The sequence below is a fragment of the Alligator sinensis genome, unplaced genomic scaffold (genome assembly GCF_000455745.1).
Source record: "Alligator sinensis unplaced genomic scaffold, ASM45574v1 scaffold392_2, whole genome shotgun sequence".
In the NCBI taxonomy this organism is placed as follows: Eukaryota; Metazoa; Chordata; order Crocodylia; family Alligatoridae; genus Alligator; species Alligator sinensis.
Window position 1 is genome coordinate 1,712,098 of NW_005842145.1, and position 19,586 is coordinate 1,731,683.

The 19,586-nt window shown below is 44.3% G+C and overlaps 1 protein-coding gene across 3 annotated transcripts in view; it reads left to right on the forward strand.

The window, feature by feature from the left end:
* The window catches only part of LOC102374986 (histone-arginine methyltransferase CARM1-like), a 157,986-nt gene extending 138,691 nt beyond the window's left edge, over nt 1-19,295 (forward strand). For 2 of the 3 annotated variants that reach the window (XM_025206197.1, XM_006025417.3), the window contains exons 11-13: nt 4,655-4,792; nt 13,492-13,581; nt 19,122-19,295. In XM_025206197.1, the coding sequence (XP_025061982.1) occupies nt 4,655-4,792; nt 13,492-13,581; nt 19,122-19,131 (238 nt within the window). In that variant the 3' untranslated portion in view covers nt 19,132-19,295. Of the gene's footprint in view, nt 1-4,654; nt 4,793-13,491; nt 13,586-19,121 lie in introns of those variants that run through there. The other variant, XM_025206196.1, reaches the window with a different exon arrangement.
* The last annotated feature ends 291 nt before the right edge of the window (nt 19,296-19,586 follow it).

The following is a 19,586-nucleotide window of genomic DNA, read 5'->3' on the forward strand; positions in this document are numbered from 1 at the left end:
TTTCAATGCCAGCCTCTGGCTTCTTTATTATTCCGTCCATCCAGGAACAGTGTACACACACAGCAACTGCAGGTGCTTCCTCAGCCTGACAAAGGGTTTTTCAACCTGAAAGCTTGCTAAGATATATTTCTGTAAATAACTATTCAGTTGGTGTGCTAAAACATACCCAATTAGATTGACCCAAAGGAAAGGACCTTGTCTGCCAGTGCCATGTCCTTAGACCAACACCCCTAGCACCTGATCGGAACGATGCAGGGCCCTGGGCGCATCTAAGCCCCAGAGCTGGAGCTGGCAGGGAGAGTTTTCTGGCAGCTGCTGGAGAAAAAGCTCCTGCAGAGAGGAAAGAAAGGCTCTGTGACAGTTTGGCTTCCTGAGATGCTGCTGGTGCTACTGTGCTGTTATTACCTGTTATCATTTAAAGTAGTGGACTGAGCTGAGGCTGTAGGGGAGGAGGAGACCTCATTGGGGCACACTACCATGTCGTGTAGAGGCCCCATTGCCAGTGAGGGTGCACCTTAACACACACACACACACACACACACACACACACACACACACACACACACACACACACACACACACACACACACACACACAGAGTCACACAGTGAGGGTGCACCTTAACACACACAGTGGAGAAGAAGCTCCTGCAGGAGAGGAAAGAGTCTCCGATACAGTTTGGCTATCTGAAATGCTGCTGGTGCTACTGTGCTAGTGCTCACTAAGTTATTTTATTACCTGTTGTCATTTGAAGTGGACCAGACTGAGGCTGTAGGGGAGGAGGAGGCCTCATTAGGGGACACTACCATGTTGTGTAGAGGCCCCAGTGCCAGTGTGGGCATGCCTTAACACACACAAAGTGTCACCCATGTCATGAGTTTTGCTTGTCACCAGCTTGAGGTGCAGCTTCCCAGAAACCCCTGAACTTATCTCCGTGAACCTTGGCAGGCTTCATGGCCTCAGAAGGGGCTACCATCCCTGCAAGTTTCATCTGAATCAGGTAGGAAATAACAAAGTTATAGGCAGTTTCATGCTTCCCCATTATAGCCTATGGGCGAAATGTCAAAACAGCGCTGAAACAGCTAAATTCATTCTCTAAATTCATACCTTCATTCTCTACCCCCCGCCCCCCCGCAATAAAATTCAGTAGTTTACTTGACTGTAATTTTGCCAGAAGCCCATTAGTGAATTAAAAGTGGAGCCTAGTTTCGTTTCCCATGGCAAAGGAAATTTCCAGGTATAGGGAAACTGAAAAGACCTGTATTTTGATGAAGAATGCAAGAGCCTACCTGATCAATACAGGCTCTGCATCATGGTGCTCTAATCCATTTACTGGTTAACCTTTTATATATGCTGTCATATTTAAATTCTTTGCACTCAGACTGCTGGAATGGAGATATCTTACCAGGTATCTCTTGTTTTACAATTTATAGCTTCCTTAGGGAAGTATGCACAGGAGGGAGACACAGATTCATAGATTGTAAGGCTGGAAGGGACCTCACAAGATCATCAGATCCAGCCCCCCTGCATCAAGCAGGAAAGACAGTTGAGGTCAGGTGACCCCAGCAAGGTGACTGTCCAGTCTCCTCTTGAAGATTTCTAGGGTAGGTGATTGCACCACCTCTGGAGGGAGCTTGTTCCACAGTCTGGACACTCTAATTGTGAAGAAGTTTTTCCTAATGTTGAGCCTGAAACAGTCGTCTAGGAGTTTGTGGACATGTGAACACAGAACATTGTCAGGGGATTGTCCTTTCTGATGGAACTCCTGCCACAGTAAAGAGGAAAGATCACAGACTTCAATACCCATCTCTTCCATTATTCTCCTCAGTCAGATACATAAATATGTAGGGTGACCATATTTATGGAATGTCTAAATGAGACACTCCTTTTCCACATCTTGTATCCAGCATGCTCAGCTGTCTCTGACATAGAGTCTTAGCTGAGTGTGCTAAAGGGGTTGGGTTGGGGAGGGAGGGTGTACACTGCTGGAGAGAAGATATATATGTGAAACAGTCCTGCTTTTGCTGGGACAGTCTTATTTTAAACATGTCTCAGGTGTCCTGCTAAGAATGGGACAAAGAAATAATTTGATGAAATCAACAGGGTACCCATGAAAAGCATTTAAAATGGGGCTATCCGAGTGAAAATGGGATGTGTGGTCACCCTAGAACAAAGGGGAATATGGAAAGGAAAATAATATTTTATTTTCTAGTAATATATTATTTTCCTTTTTAACATGAGATAAACCATGAGATAACTAGGAACAAACTGGGAATGAATGAATGAATGAAAAGAAAGGGAAGAAATGGATGAATTCCTCTGTCACACAAGCTGGCTTGTCCTTCCAACCATTGCCGCTAAGACAAACTACGTCAATAATGATCTTTTGAGTCGTCCAAGGCAAAGCAAAAAAACCAAAACCCTTTGCTTGCTCTCTCTTTCTCTTTTAGTATTCAGTTCATGGCTTTCCAGGGAGATGTCTTACACAAGGATAACATAATGAGAAAGTGGGAGGGGGAAGAACCCCACCACCCATGAAAAAAGAACCCATCACTTACAAGGCATCAGAAGGCAATAGCCTCCCTCTCATATTAGTGCAACTATTATAATATTGCTGGAGGAAAAAGTGGAGTCGGGTCTCCAATCAGCTAGTGCAGGGGAAGGCAAAATACAGCCCGTGGGCTGGGTTCTATCCAGCCTGCAGGGCCCCTAAAAATTTTAGAAAATTAATATTTATCTGTCCCTGGCTGCTTGTCAAAGATGACAGGAGCCAGGGGCAGTGAGACTCAGGGGGAGCCAGTGGCAGAATGAAACATACAAAAGCAGCAAGTCCGGTAACACCCCTCCCTTCAGCCTCCCTCCTCCACCCAAGCCCCAGCCGGAAGCCTCTGCCTATCAGGCTTCTGGAGGCTTCTGGCCTGGGACTGTTCCTGCCTCCCCGCATGGAGGAAAATGCAGATAAGAAGAAGGGGGGAGGGAGGCAGGGGAGGACTGTGGATGATCACCCGAGTCCTCAGTCCTGGGTCAGGCCAGCTCCTATGGTTCTGGTGCTGCAGCTAGGAACCATGTGGTGCTAGAGGCTGGCTGGTGGGGGGTGAGCGGGGAAATGGGTGCAGCAACTGGGGGGAAGGGGCAGTGAGCAGATGCGCGGAGCACAGCAACAGCTGGGTGGAAGTGCAGGGCCCACACCAGTGCCCTGGGGCCAGTGCCGCCAAGGCCCAGAGCAAGGTGGTAGGAGTGTGGGCCTGAGCTGCCAGAGGCTCTATGGAGCTGGGCTAGCTCCTTCCTCTCCCTGCTTGAGTAGCACAGCCCGGCTCCATAGAACTCCTGGCAGCCTGGTCCCCCAGGTTCTGCCGCCCCTGCTCTGGGCTCCACCGGCACTGGCCCCGGTGCACCGGTGTGGGCCCTCTGCTCCCACCTGGCTATCACTGCACTCCACACGCCCATTCACTGCCCCTTCCCCCTGCCTGCTGCAACCATTTCCCCGCTCGCCCCCACCCTGCCCGCTGCGCTCCAGCATCACTTAGTTCCCAACTGCAGTGCTGGGACCACAGGAGCAGCTGGAATATGGTGCTGGAGAGGCCAGGGGGAAGATGGGGAAGCAGGAGGAGAAGGGTAGCAGTGGCAAACAGGGGGCAAGTGGCAGTGAGCAGGAACACGGGGTCTGTGCCAGTGCCCTGGGGCCAGGAGTGACAAGAATGCAGAGCCTGGGCTTACAGGAGCACTGGCGAGGGCTCTGCCTGCCACAGGAGGGGGACCAGGCTGTGGGCAAACCCTCCCCCTCCACCCAAGCCACAACCCTCCCCAACTACCCTCCCCCTACCCACTCTCAGCCCCCCATAAAACCCATACCTACCCACACCCCTGACACCTATCCATTCCCCAGAAATCACACACACACACACCCTGCATCACATACCCACAAAACTATACCCACTCTCCCACCCACACCCTCCCACAATATACAAGGGTAAGACTTTATTTTAAACTATTATACAATCACCTCTATGTACACTACACAAATGCATGTAAATCAGGACAAAAATATTTTTTGACATGAAATTAAAGAATGTTGTAGTACATGTTTGATTTTTAGAATATAATTTGATAGTCTCATTTTTCTGGTTCAGACATGGCAAAACACCTTGCTGAAAGGAATAATTCTAGGGGGTAAGGGGAGGCACTTCTGGTGGCAAAGGTCACGGGTTAGGGGGGCGGGGCTTCTGGTCCCAAGATGGCGATTGGGGCGGGGCACCTGTCAAGGGGCAGGGCTACCCATGTGGCCCTCAATGGCTTGCCAAAACTCAGTAAGCAGTCCTCTGCCCAAAATAATTGCCCACCCATGAGTTTGTGTGTGTAAACTTTGTAATTATATTGCTGCCTTAATTAACAGCAGCTCATCTCCCCTCCACCATATTTGGGAACAAGTCTTAATTGTACTGATCTGTCATAGAAGAGAGGGCAAGAGATGTGGAGGTCAGTTGTTGATGCTTACAAAACAAGAATTGAGCATTTTGCCCAAGTTATTTATAAATAGCTTAAAGTTTATAATACTATTGTGACCCAACATTCAGAAGAAATCAGTGATTTTTTGTGTTTTTAAAATGAATGAGAGAGGGAATCTATGTATCTATGTATAGTTTTCTTGTTTTAGGGTAACTGTTTGGTTGTCAACTGCTCCAACAGAGCCTCTAACCCATTGGTATCAAGTACGCTGTCTTCTTCAGACTCCTCTCTTTGCCAAAGAAGGGGAAACTCTCTCAGGGAAAGTCTTGTTTGTAGCCAATAAACGGTAAGTAGCAAAGCATCCCCATCTTGCTTTGGTATAACTCTTTGGTGGTGGTTTGTGAAAATGCTGCCCCTATTAAAGAAATTATAGTACATAGAGTGGAAGAGGGTGAAAGCAATGATAACTATATATAGCAAGCCATGGAAATAGAAAATTTGATGGATTATGAGACTGGTTTTAGTTATGAGTGACTGGTGCCTCCTGAATCTGGGGGGGCATCCACAAAAGCCACCGACGGCAGCGGCCCTGTCACGGGGGGCGTGCCCCCCTCTACCAGTCGCCTATGATTTTAGTGCTTTGCATCTCTATCCAAGCCTGCATTTTTTTAATTCACCTTTACTGAGGAATATAAAGATAACATGCCTTGCCAAAACATTGAAGGAACATTTCTTTGTTATAGAGGGAGCTGGAAAAATTACCAGCTCAACATATACCTGCCAAAAGATTTGACTTAGCAACTGATGTAAGGAGCCCGTCAGCTTTCACTGCCTGTTAGCATCAGTCTGTCCACATAATCCCACAGCAAAATTGATTTTTATGGAAAGAGAAATAATGGCAGCAACAGCATCCCCTTTGGTTTGAAGCTCACAGCTCTTCTGGTCTGTTAATGGTTTAGAGATGCCTCATTATATGTTCACCACCGTTGTCATATTTTTTTTTATTTCAGTACAAAAAACTTTCTTTGCAAAATTCAAATGTTTCTATTTTCCCCCCTTACTGAGCCCATGTGGAGACAAGGAGAATGGAATTGGGGAATCCTCCCTACATTTTTACTTCTGAAAAGGATTTCCTATTAAAGCAATTTTCCTTATTTAAGAATTTGCTTGTATATCACTAATCTATTGCCTTTCCTTTTAGTGTGATTAGCAAAGATGTGGGTTCCCTGAGGGGGTATGTTTTTTGGCAGAATAGAGGTATTTAACTGCATTACTGCTGTAACTCAAAGCTGCACCCTTGTGACCTGCTTTGAAAAAAGCTGTGAAGAGATTGGCTGGCACAACTGGTTCATTTCAATCTGGTTTGCTTGTGTGCATTTGTGGTTGTAATTGAAAGCAAAGCTTCCTCTGTGTAAAGCAAGCAAGTTGTTTTTGTTGTTTCTGATCTGGAAATATGCCACCCCAGTCAGGTGAATCCTGATAAGATCAGAGATGCTCACAATATTCTCAAAGCACTTCATTCACACCCGCAACAAATGCCCATCATGGGACTTGTCAAATTTCCAGGTGTTCTGGCTAGGAGATAAATAACACCAGTCACAACACATTCCTTTCAGAAGTAAAAAGTATCAGCTACTTTGTGCGTAAAGATAAACGGTGTACTCCATAAAGTGACCACATAGCCACTGCTGTAATTACATAGTCTTCTTTATAATTCTGGCTTGGCAAATGAACTGTAGACAGCTTTTTGGAGGGCCATTGTATCTTGGCTTTCTTCTAACAGATTTCCTTTGCATCAACTTTGGACCCAGTCCTGAGGCAAAATTTCACTGGGAGCTTTGCATTTTTAAGCACTGTAGAACTGGGTCACATGTTTCTAGCAAAGATTGAGATGAAAGTATAGGTAGACATCTAGTGTACAAATCTTTACAACTGTTCTGTATACCTTCTTAATTTTTTATACTATTCTTATCACCATTGAATATGAATGTCCTTTCATATCCCCTGTGTGTCGGGGGGACGGAAGGGTTACAAATACAGGAAGACATGGCAGATTAAAAAGTGAGAATTGAAAGAATATAAAATTATATTATTAATTAATAATGCAGTTCTCTCTTTAGAAATAAACCTGTGTTAAAATTAAATTCTAAATTACCCTGCAGTAAAGCCTAAGCATATTATTGTCTTTTAAAGTAATTTAAATAAAAAAATAGCGCTCAGCTCACTGAAATTTGAAGAACATTCATTGATGGCACTTTTTTGATCATGCACAGAATCAGGGGAAAAATCTTTTAACTTCTGAGGTCCGCTGAAGTGTGCTAACAGAAGCGGTTTTGTTGCAGTCAGCCCCCTGAGAAGTACTTTATAGCCATGCCCTGAGAGAAGCACACACCTGCAGAGCACTTTAAAAGTGCCCGATCACACGACAAATGAACTCATATTATATGAGGGTTCAGATGAAGAGGTTTCAAAACAGAGCACCTTCATTAACTTCCTGTGAAGCGCCATGTCGTAGGGCACTCTTGGTGCCTGCCACTTTAAGACTGGGGCCAAGCAGCCAGCAGGTGCTTAATTGCAGCGGCCATTTTAGAGCTCTGGCCGCTCATATAAACAGGGCAGTTCGCTGCTAGCAGCCCAGGCAGCAACATCATCTGGCTGTGAGGCTCCATAACATCCTGGAGGTAAGAGAGGAGCTGTAGGGGATGGATTGGAGGCTCCTAGTCCTGGGCACGACCTAAACCTGCACCCTGCCGGGAGTGGGTGGCGTGGTGGGGCTCTCAGTGGCACGGGAGCCCCCATGAAATGCCAGGCCAGTGATCACCCCAGTGAAAGGTGGGTAGGGGCACCTTAACCCTAGCCCTCACCTTCAGGTGGGTTTGCAGAACACTGGATGTAGTTGGGGGCGAGGCATGGCTGTAGCCACCTGAGCCCTGTGGGGTGCAAGACCCCACGAGACTCCAAGGAGGGAGAGTGGGGGCCAGGCATGGCTGTGGCCACCTGACACCACCAGGGAGGGAAGCCCCGTGGCCCCAAGTGAGGGGGCAGTGATGAGTAGCCCCGAGTGAAGGGGGTGGTGTGAAGCCCCGAGTGAGGGGGATAAGAACTCCCTGGTGAGGGGTGGCCTCAGAAAGGGGTGGAGATGAAGAGCCCCAGTGGGGGGGAAGGAAAACCAGAGGGCTGAGTACCCAGTATGTTTATATATATATATATATATAGAGAGAGAGAGAGAGAGAGAGAGTTGCCCCTGGAAGGGGCTAGAGCAGATTTAGACCCAGTCAGCTAATTAGCTGGCCACTATCCCGGTAAAGATTGTGGGAGAGGCCCAAAAGATGGTACGTCTGCCACCCAAGGCATGGACTAGCTAAGTCTATGGCCTAAGGGTCCCGCTTCAAGAGGGAGCAAGGCAGGATGAGTTGTTGATGTATGAAAGAGACCCTGTAAGAGAGGGTGAAGTGTGAGAGGCCCTATTGAGAGGAGGGCGGTATGAATGTGTGATGGCACAGCCTAAGCTTAGTCCGGCTGTAGGCCCAGAGCACTGTAACATCTGGATGCCATCTGCGTGGCATGGGCTGTGGTGTAGAGAAGGTACGGAGCTGCAGATAGCGCCCCCTGGCATCAGGGCAAGAATGGGCAGCCTCCTGCCTAATTAAGATTCTTATCTAATTAATAAGAACAAGGCATGGCAGACGAGTCAGGTGGGAGGCATGCTCAAAGGCTAGTGGGGAACCTAGCACTGTGGCTAGGCAGGGAGCCCCCACTTTGCCACATGCCATGAGTTACAGCAGGGAACTGCACTTCTGTCAGCACACATAGTCACAAGGTGCTACATCAAGTATATTACTTAGAGTTGTTGCAATGGAATAAATATTAGTATTTGCATTTTCCCAACTACAAGCCCATTCAGTTTTTGTAGTGCAGAGAGTAATTTTGTCTTAATTACTGTTGGTTTCAGGTTTACTTGTTAGATACAGACAGAATATTTCCTTTCTTTAGACTACATCAATTCAACATTGAGAAAACATTTGGGAGCTGAAAACGTATGAAAGCTTGTTTTCCTTTTCTAGTCTTTTAATAAAAGCCAGGTGAGACATCTGCCAATTCTAAAAACTTGAAGAGCATTGAACCAGATTTCCAGAGGTATTTACCTGAAAAGGAGATAAGTGCCCAGTGGGATTTGTCATAGATGTTATAGACATTAGGGATGGAAGGGACCTCGGAAGATCGAGTCCAGCCCCCTGCCCAAAGGACAGGAAGTTAGCTGGGGTCATAGGATCCCAGCAAGATAAGCATCCAATTTACTCTTGAAGGTGTTCAATGTAGGTGCTTGAACGACCTCCGATGGCAGGCTATTCCAGACCTTGGGGGCTAGGACAGTAAAGAAATTCTTCCTTATGTCCAGCCTGAAACGGTCTTGCAGTAGTTTATAACCATTTGACCTTGTCATCCCTTGGGGCACTCTGGTGAACAAACGTTCCCCCAGATACTGATGGTCACCCATGATAAACTTATAGGTGGCCATCAGATCACCCTGAGCCTGCGCTTTTCCAGGCTAAAGAGCCCCATAGCTCTCAGCCTGTCATCATAAGGTCTGTCTTCCTGACCTCTGATCATGTGCGTGGCTCTTCTCTGGACTCCCTCAAGCTTCTCCACCTCCTTTTTGAATTGTGGGACCCAAAACTGGACGCAGTACTCCAGCTGCGGCCTCACCAAGGGCACACACAAGGGGAGAATGACGTCCTGGGATTTGCTTGAGAAGCATCTATGGATGCAAGCCAGCGTTTTGGTCGCTTTACTAGCTGCAGCATCGCATTGCAGGCTCATGTTCATCTTGTGGTCAATGATGACCCCCAAGTCTCTTTCTTCGGTCAGCCTGGATCACCCGCCTGTCTTCAGGTGTGGATGCTTTGCCCCAAAGTTTGGTGTCATCGGCAAACTTGGCCAGTCCGCTTCTGACTCCATGTCCACATCATTAATGAAGATGTTGAACAATATGGGTCCAAGGAAAGAGCCTTGGGGGACCCCACTGGTCACAGGGCACCATGATGATCGACTTTCATCAACCACCACCCTCTGGGTCTGACCATGGTGCCAATTTCCGAGCCAGCGGATTGTGGTGGACCCAAGGCCACAATTGGCCAGTTTTCCCAAGAGGTGATCATGGAATACCAGATCGAAGGCTTTTTTGAAGTCAAGATATATGACATCAATCTCTTCTCCCTTATCCAGGTGATAGGTCACCTGGTCGTAGAAGGAAATTAGATTGGTCAAGCAAGACCTACCCGCAACAAACCTGTGCTGGCTTTTCAAAAGTATTTAAGTTCCCTAGTTTTCAGTGGGAGCTATATAGTTTCAAAAATCACACCAAGCACCTATCAGTCTCTTTAGACACCTATCTACTTTTCAAATCCAGCCCACAGTGACAAGAAATAATCATTTCAGTTCACTAACTACAGCTGATATATCCTTGTTTAATAAATGTTAATTTTTCAATGCAAAACATGTTCTGATAAACACTTTTTCCCATGTGTATGTGGTACATTTTGATGTGGTTTTAGTTTTGGAAGCCTGTGGTTGAAGTGGAACATCAGCATAATCTGCCCCATGTATGAAAGCAGACAGACACATTTAGAGTTGGATAGAGTGTCAAAGTGGTCTTGAAATGTAGTGCTGCATTATGCACTGTAGTATGCCTGAAGGTTCCAAAGACACGTATCATTTTGGGGAGGTTTCCATGTAAAAGGAAAGTTCAAAGCATCTTTCCAAGAAAAGATGGAATTGGTCATGGACTGCTACCTGTGCTCTCTGGGCACTGGGAGCATTTAAGGACCCAGAAAGACTTCTTTATTTTGTAATACAACTTTCATTTGTGATGTGCCCACTTGAGAATGAGAGCGCTGGTTTTTTTTTTCCTGCCATTGCTGCTACCATGCTTTATTTAGTTAATCTATACCCCAGTTGGTCTTTACTATTAATTTATCACTATTTCCCTCTAATCTACCTGCCTAAGTGTACAATATTCTGTGGGCTTAGTTCATCCTGACTGTGCAAGCAATCCCTGGTTGTTGGATCCTCAACTGCAGCCTCTGTTCAAGTAAAAGTTGTTATGCAGAAGGAGGAGAGATCACCCAACAAGTTTTTCTGCTGCCTTCTTTCACAGATTCCATGACAGAGAGTAGCTTTAAAGTGCAGTTATGAGCCCAGTAAGCAGCTCAGGTGATAGAAGCTGCTCAAAAGATAAGTTGAAACAGGACAGCCATACTTGCCTTGGCCATGCTTCCTCTTTGGTTAATGCTACTGACTTTTGAGGCTGTGCTTGATGGCTCAGCTCCCACTCGCAGTGCAGGGGCTGTGGGTAACTTGTGCCACAACAACCTGTCCTGTGTTTATATTTCTGTTAGAACTGCAGTGAGCCTTGTATTTGATGTTCTTACATCACAGGTTGCCTCTAGCAGACAGGTTAATTTAAATGTTGGTTCCTCTTGCTCTTCCAGAAGAATTAATCGTGTGATGTCCCCTGCTCAAAAGAGCAGTTTCTGTTGGCAATCTGTGTCTTGTATATAGCTGTAAAATAAATGAAAAAAGGTCTAAAGAGTGATTGTTTCCAGAATCAACAGTGATACCATCAGGTTAAAATAATTTCTGCAGTTATGGAGCAGAACCTTCAGCCACAGGAAATTTTTTTAAAAGTATTGACTCACCTTTGCAAAACAGGGTTTAAGCTACAGACAAAGAAGTTAAAAAATTGAATTAGTTATATAGAATATGTGAAAAAATCCTCCTGTCCCTGTTTGGGGTCAGCCCAGCTACACCCCTCTGTCTTTCACTCGCTTGCTATTTTGTTCAACCTGATCACCCAGGTTACTGGGCTAGACAAATTCCTGGGGAAGTGGGGAGCTCGCTCTCTTCATCTGGCGGCATTTTTTTATCCTATTGAGTAAAGCCCTCAAGCTGCTGCCTGAAGATGTTCTGTAAATAAAAACCTGGAAACTAGCTAGTAGATTACAATGAAGTAATATAGTCACATCCTAAAAGGGTCCCCAAACCCACTATTTGTGAAGGCTCAACTTACTGTGGTTTGCTCAAAATGTTTTTCTAACTCCTTTGTTCTACACCCCCCACCCCCCTCCCCGGATCAATAAAGGTATTGGGTTACAGCATGACTGGCTATTTCACTGTGTAAGGGGTTGAAAAGGGGCCTTTCTGCTTCCCACAAAGCTTGGCTATTTATTGTTTTCCTCAGTTGTACCTTAGGTTACCCTGGGAAGTTTCAGGCTAAAAGAAGCACCCAGAAATATTACCAGTGTGCAAAGCAACCCCCCAGGCTTTCAGGGTCTGTGTACCCCAGGCTGCACAGAGCCCTAACAGAGACCAGTGTCTGGGTGGTGACAGTGTTACCCTAGACTTTTGGGTGTTCTCCTGGAAGGGGATGGATAGCCATAGGCTCCCTAGGGGAGACTCCCAAAGCATGGTTTTGGGCCTGGCACAGTGAGGTGGGTGGCTCAGCATATTTGTGGCCCCTACTGTTCCACCACAGAGTATTTTAAGGCTATGTAAGTTTGGTCACTTTGAGGTTCTTGACTATAGGACTCAATATTAACATTACTTAGAACCTGGGTGTGGTTAAGACAAACCAAAAACAAAAAAGTGTACCGGACATTACTAACAAATAAAATGGATACAATTCCTGCTCTGAAGAGTTTAAGACCTAAATGTAGATACACAGGAAACAACAAGGGAACAGAAAAGGAAGGGAGAATGAGAACTATAACATTGTTTTTGATGGTTCTGTTGTATGCATGTGAACCTAAGATTAAATATAATAAACACAGAATACAAGATTATTTCCTCAGGTATTAATGACAAGCTATGGTAATGCTGAACAGAGGCATGTACTAAAGTTTCATTATGAAATGCTTTTCAGAAGTCAGGACAGAAGAGCCATATATAGTACCTCTTTTGTCTTCTGAACAAGAAGTAGTGTAGCTACATTTCAGCAGTGCTTTGGGGTGGACTAATTTAATACTACTGAGTGATTATATTAGTTGGCCCACCAGCAGCTCTGTACAGACCTAGCTAGACTATTTCCAGTTTTGGAGGCAGCCTACATAAACACAGCATTCTTGAGGGCTCTGAATTCACAGTGTAGGCATAGCCAAACTGAACTTCTGAACAAGCCATCAAGAGCATCTCATGACAACAGTGATGCATTCATTTCAAGACTTTCATGGTATGAATTCCATTTTTTAGCAACAAGTTGCTCAGGTGATGCATTCCTAGGCTATTACTGCCTTGTACCATAACCCAACATATGTTGAATGTTCACCAAGAAATGCACTTCCTTCCATAAGCTAATGCTTATAATACAGGAGAACCTGAATTGTTCATATCTAGGTGTTTTGCAACCTGCTTAATTGGCAATGGGTTGCCAAATTTAGGACATGCTGCTCAGCTGTTTGCTGTGGCTTTTACTTCAAAGGGTATCACTTCTCCACTTAGCTGGAGTTCATCAGTAGTCCAGTGGAACTGATGAGAGAAACAGTGACATTTGAAATAAAAGCCACAGCAAACAGCTGGAAACTCAGCAGTCCTGTGCATCTATATGCTGTGGCTCTGTATGCCCCTAGATACTTTCAAAGCCCTTATCTTCTCTGGGCAGGGGGAGGAGGGCAATGGTAAAGAACTTAATGCTGCAAAGTATGTGAGTCTACTGTATTCATGGAATGTCTGATCAACAAAACTTGCTACCAAATGGTACCCCCACAGGCTACCGATGCAAGATTATTTAACTTCATTTAGATTTTGTATAGCAGACTCCCAAGTCACTTGGGCACTTCTGTAAATTTCACCTGCTGTCTATGAATAATTAACTAATTAGTAAAAACTTAATTTCCGCATCTGAAATCAGAAGTATTGACCCCCTTGTGTTCATTGCATGTACCATATGCTTGCAACTTGGACACCAGATACTCTGATAATGCTGTTACTCTGCTTAATGTTACAAACATAATTGTAGATCAGTTACATTACTGTTCTTTTTCCCTATAGACAGAGCTATGACATTCAGATTGTAGCTGTGGTGGACCAGACAGGCTTTAAATCCGGTAATATCCTTGATTTAAAGAATCCGTTTTTTAGGTAAGTAACAATTTTGATACCATTATGATTAATAAATAAAATTTAGCATAAGAAGGAGGTGGTGAATCTTGGGACATCTGTAACTAGAATGAGATGTACAATGATACAAAGCACACACTGGATACTGGAATCTGGTGGAAAGAACCAGCGCTTTCTCTGAAAAAAAGTGAAAAAAAATCACTGGCACCCTTCCTAACCCATTCAATGGGCCTTATTGAGCTGTTATACCACTACAGAGTACCCATCAAGAAAAGGTTGGCAGCTGCAAATTAGATGAGTCAGGAACAGGGCTAGCAGTTCTTGCTGAAGGTAGAGAGCTGAGTAAATAACAGCCTGTGAATGTTCCTTTCAATCCTGTGGGTCCACAGCAGTGTCAACAGCAGTCATGAGGTATTGCCGTAGGCCTTCACCTCTTCTGCAATACCACTGCTTAGGACAATTGTCTCTCTGACAAGGGGTTGTGGAATGAAGAGAAGTGACTATGAAGAGAAGTAGGAAGGGGATGATGATGCTACATAGGTGAAAAAACCTACTAGCTGGCCAAGAGCATTGCATTTTAAGGCTATGCTCTGAGAATAACTCAGCCCTCATGGGTGGATCTAGGGATCTGAAAAGGTGGAAGCAGGAGGTTTGGTGCATCATCATATATAAACATGACATACATTTTTTCTCAAGTTAAAGAGAAACTAGAAGCTTTACTAATATGCTGGCGGCCTGGCGCTACGTTATTCAGTTTAAAGTAAAAATAAACACTAATGTTCACTAATTTGCTAAATAAACTAGGTAAAAATAGTCAAACAGTCAAAAGATAGTGTTTCATTAGTCCTGTAGTCACTATAGTTAAATGTACATCTCTTACTCGAATATGTCAAGCATAGGCGCCAACTTTTATTTTTGCTAGGAGAGCCTAAGGTGATGCCATCCCCATTCCCCCTGTAGCACGGCCAAAGCAGAGCTGAGCAGAGCCCATGGGGAAGGGTAGGGGCAGATGCAGGCTGCCCGCTGCAGGCTCAGGGCTCCCTGCCCTGCTGACCTCCCCTCAGGAGCCCTGCATTACCATGTCGAGGTGCTCCCTGCCCAACTGGCAGCAGTGGAAGATACAACTCTCTGCTGCCAATCCCACCCCTGTTGCTGCCATAGTGGCACAGGGCTCCTGGGGGGAGGGCAGCAGAGTGGGGAGCCCCAAACCTGCAGCAGGCAGCCTGCATCAACCCCCACTCCACACAAATCTGGGGAGTATGTGCCCTCCATGCCCCATTCCCTGCGATTGCGTGCAACAGCAGGGAGACAGCCCCTGTCCGCCCCAGATGAGTCACCCATGGCTCTGTCTCACTCCTGCCCTGGCCCTGGGCTCCATTCACCGCCCTGGCTGGGCAGCACCCCGGACCCATTCTCTCCCTCACCATGGGGGCCTCAATCTGTACCCCCATAGACTGATCTGCAGGCAGCCAGGGGAGCTGTATTCCTGGCCACGCACATGTGCACACATGCAAGTGGTGCCCCGTGTTGTGTTCCCCGCAGCCCCTTGCAAGGGTCCACAGCAATCTGGGTTTGTCAGTCTTCAGTTAGGGACAGGTAGTCACTCTGGCATCTTCCCAAGGGGGAACAGTGCCCTCAGGAACCCCCACATACTCAGCACCCATGATGACAAACAAAATCTAGTCTTCCTGAGTGTCTTGACAGTGAAGTATTGAAGGCACTGTCAGTAATTTCTACACCCGAGTTGGTATTACTACACCCGAGTTAAAGTTTTTAGCTAGAGCTAAAAACAGTCTTCAGGACTGTGAAATAAAAGAGAGGCATTACTAGGAATGGCTAATAGACAACAACTTCACAAAAGAAAGGATAGTTTGAATAGTGGAGCATCAAGACCATTAAAAAAGAGAGGGTCATTAACACCTATGAAACAGAGACAGCAGAGGAATCAAGTAGATGATACTGAGCTATGAAGCCGTGAGCCCTCAATGCTGCATGAATAGAAATCCCACTACCCCTAGTAGGTAGTTGATTTAAAAATGTAGTAAAGCAGGAATCAAATTGGGGTACCACTTCACCCCTCCCCCAGATTCGTCCCATATACACTGCTCAATCCAGTTCATATGCTGTGGAGACGGAGAAAACCTATTATTGGAGGATAGCGGACATATGTGGGTCCAGGGGGAATGTGGCCTATCAGGATCCCTTTGAAGAATGCAGGGGGAAAGGCACTAATCCTCCCTTTTCTGAAGTGAATAAATTAAAATAGTCCCTCCATATTTACCATTTGTGCATTTTGGATTTTAGGGTTAAGTTTGTTTTGTCCCTAAACATAACACAGCAAGCACATCAAAGAATCCCTTAAAAATGAAGCAGAAGGTAGGGTAGATATGCACCTTATAAACTAACTAAGATATATAGAGAGCACTCAGAAAGATTATCTGAGCATACCAGGGCATGTTTCTTGTGTAGATTGATTGCAGTCCATTTCATTTGGCTAATTGTGGTGCCATTCTTGAGCAGAGCGAGGTTGTTAGCTGTGTTAGTTCCTGACTTCAGATGCGTTCAGGGAGTTGTGTTGGCATAAAGAACAGATGTGCTAATGAAAATATTAGAACTAATTTTTTCCAGGTTTTTTCAAGCATGCACATGGGAAATGGTGTAGGCTCATATTATTTGTTTCCCACATGTTGGACAGAGACCTACATGAGGAATCTTCTATAAGTCTCTCAAAGCAGACACTGGCATATGGTGAAATGTTAGGCATTTCCCCTTCTCTTTTACACATCTAGCACAATAGAGGTTGTCTTTTTTAAATATAGATTCCTTTGTGTAAAATTTAATAAGGTTAAATCAAGATCCGTTGGGTAAAACCTGCAGTGATTTTTGTTTGTTTGTTTGTTTTTTTTTTTAAAGCAAAACCAGCTGATGTAAACATTGAGCTTCTTCTGACTTGCTTTTTGACGTAAACTGGGCCCCTGTTGGTTGCATTTTTGGATTGGTTCATCTGCAGAACATAAAATCGTTCTGTGAGAATGGAAATTTATTTTGGCTTTAGCCTCTGATAATTTCTCTCCAGCACCACCCAAGACTAATGTGAACAGATTTTGGAGCAATTAGATTTTGCCAGTCTACTTTTTAAGAGCAAATGAAGGTTGTGTTAAAGTTGTTAAAATTAAGACGATGTTCTTTACAGAAGCACTAACATTTGTTTTCTAAGTCTGTCGCCACTCAGTTAACAAGCATCACTTAAAATACGCTCAAGTTGCAATCAAATATGGAAGTGGTTCGCATTATTTTGGATACAGTTTTAATCAAAAAAATAACTAAAAATGTCAGTGTGTGATTCCATGCTTTGTTTCTCAATTAATTTCCATGTCAAATACCTTAAGTTCATAAATTAAAAAAAAAAAAACAAAACCTAATGCTAGCCTGCAAATTTACTATAATATCTGATGCTCAGGAGCATTTCTTTTTTAAAAAAAATTAAATACAACAAATACATGCATAAATATTATAGGCCTGTGCAAAGTGGTTAGTATTTGCTTCGGATTTGGCCGATTCAGGGGACAGTGATTTGATTCGGTGATTTAATTCACTGTGTAAAATCGATTTGGCCGAATCCAATTTGGAGATTTGGCTGCTGCTGACTCAGCCGAATCTCCGAATCACACAATTGGCCCAGCCCCTGCCCGCTCTGCCGGCCCCGCCCAGCCCCAGCTCCTGGGTCTTTGGGGAAAAAAAGCCCACACTCACTGGCTGCTACTGGGCAGGGGGGCGATCCACACTGCCCCCCAGTGTCCCATGCTGCATGGGGGACTCTGCCACGAGCTTTGGATGCTGATTCAAATCGAATCGAATCGATTCCGAGAGTTTTTTTTTAAAAGGGCCAGGAGCTGGGGTGGGTGGGGCAGCCATGGTGGGGCTGGGGGAGCAGGCAGGGGATGGGGCCTGGTAGGGATCTCCCCATGGTCCCCTCCCTCCTCCCCTCCCCTCCCCTTTACTTACCAGCATGGAGTCCAGGTCCAGCTCCCTGCTGCAGCCAGCGGAGACTGCCTGAATCTCTGAAGCTCTCTGAATCTTTTCTAAATTGATTCAGAGAGCTTCGAATCGATCTGGACCTTTTAATTCGTCTTCTGATTTGATTCAGATTCGGAGATTTGGCTGCTGAATCGGGCCAAATTTCCTTCAAATGGAATCAGTACCCAGAGCTTCGCACAGCCTTAATAAATAATAACCCAAGCAAGGCCAAATACTGCCGTGATTGATGTTTGTGTCCTTGTTGACTTCAGCTGGATTGACCTTGTAGGTAAAATTTAGTAAACAGTTTTATTCCATCCACAAGAAGAAATAGAATCCACATCACTTTCCCTTAGCCATGCTGAGTCTGCAGAACTAATGGATGAAAGTGATAGTAAATGCTTGCTTTGAGCATTTTTTACATTATTTTAGAAAAGCTGTTTTTCCTACTCTCTTTACATTAATATTTAGTATACTTGATATTGAAATCTTCTGTAGCACACTTATTTTTTTTCCAGTACATGAGCACAGAAAGTTTTCACTATAAAATTGTAGTCACTTATTATATTGGTTATTGATTTTTTTTTTTTTTTTTTTTTAATTCACCACGGTTGCAGCCTGATGTTGGGGAGGAATTAAACAAACAAACAAACCCCACCCCCCAAAAACATTGGTGCACCTTTCCTAATATTTCCTGGACCTGAAAAATGCTTCTTTTTTATTTTAATGGTACAGAATGTGGCCTTTGAACCTTAACCAGAGACTTAGAAATGAAGAGGTGAGGGACTAGATTTTCAAATTATGGCAGCTAAGATCATATGGGCTGGGGCAGTCCTAACTTCAGCCACTGACACGAGATTCTCACAGTTCCTTCAGTATGGTTGGCACTTTTATTATCCATCAGGAAACTTTACCCCAATGAAGAATCAAGCATGGTGAACTCTGTTCTGCCTCACTATCCACCCTCCCTTCCTTATCTCTTCTGTAACCCATATCAGAATGTTTCTGTCATGTATGCCCTTCCCCTCATGGTATGAGCCCCCCCTTCCCCTCATGGCAGGGCCCCTCTTCATACTAGGAATTCTCTATGGGCTATTTCTGCTCTCCTGAAGGCTACTCTGTGTTAGTTAATGCAAAGTGACGCAAAAGGACCAAAGACTTGGGGCTGAGCCAGTAGTCATGCAAGAGCAAATATATCTGAGCGTTTTGGCCTCTGTAAAAATGTTTCCATTTTGATTTGCAAAACAAGAAGTAAAAACTCCTCATCCAGTAAAACTCTAAAAACATGTTGCATTTTAATATATTATATTTAGTATGTTAGGATTCTACTTTTTTAATGCATATGTAAACATCGGTGGGACAAAGCTGACTTCCACTATTTCTTTTTTGTATAAACAAATTCTAAGGAGCTGTCAATTAATTTTTTTTGCGTCAGATCAAAGGACAGTTACATGAGTATTATTTAATTTAATTCGGTTAGTGTGGTAAGCCATCAAAAGACTGAATGTTTTATTCTAACTACTGTATTCTTTCATCCATTTTAGGTATGCCTAGTTGAATATATTGTATGGCAACTGAGAAACAGAAACAAGATTCTCAACACCAAATAACCAATGACACTAAAAACCTATTCTGAATAGTTATTACCAGACTGGCTGGTCCTTATGTAAAATTAGATTTTGTAACTGTACATATCTGTAATAAAAATTTTTATGCAAGTAGTCTAATAAGGGAATGTTGCTGTTCCATCCATTTTACTGTAATTTAGGTTGGGCTCACATTTGCAAATGTGAGAGAGGTCACAGTATTTTGTTCTGCAGATCTGTGTTAATATAGATCAAAAAGTGTTTTTGTTTAGTTGAGTGATTTTTTTGCAAAATTGACATTTATTACTTAAAAAAAAGAATATTCTTAACAACACAAACACACCTACCTCATGTTTATATATGCAATACATTGGAGAATCTTAGAAGCAACATGCAATATTCATCTTAAAATTTCCTGGAGAT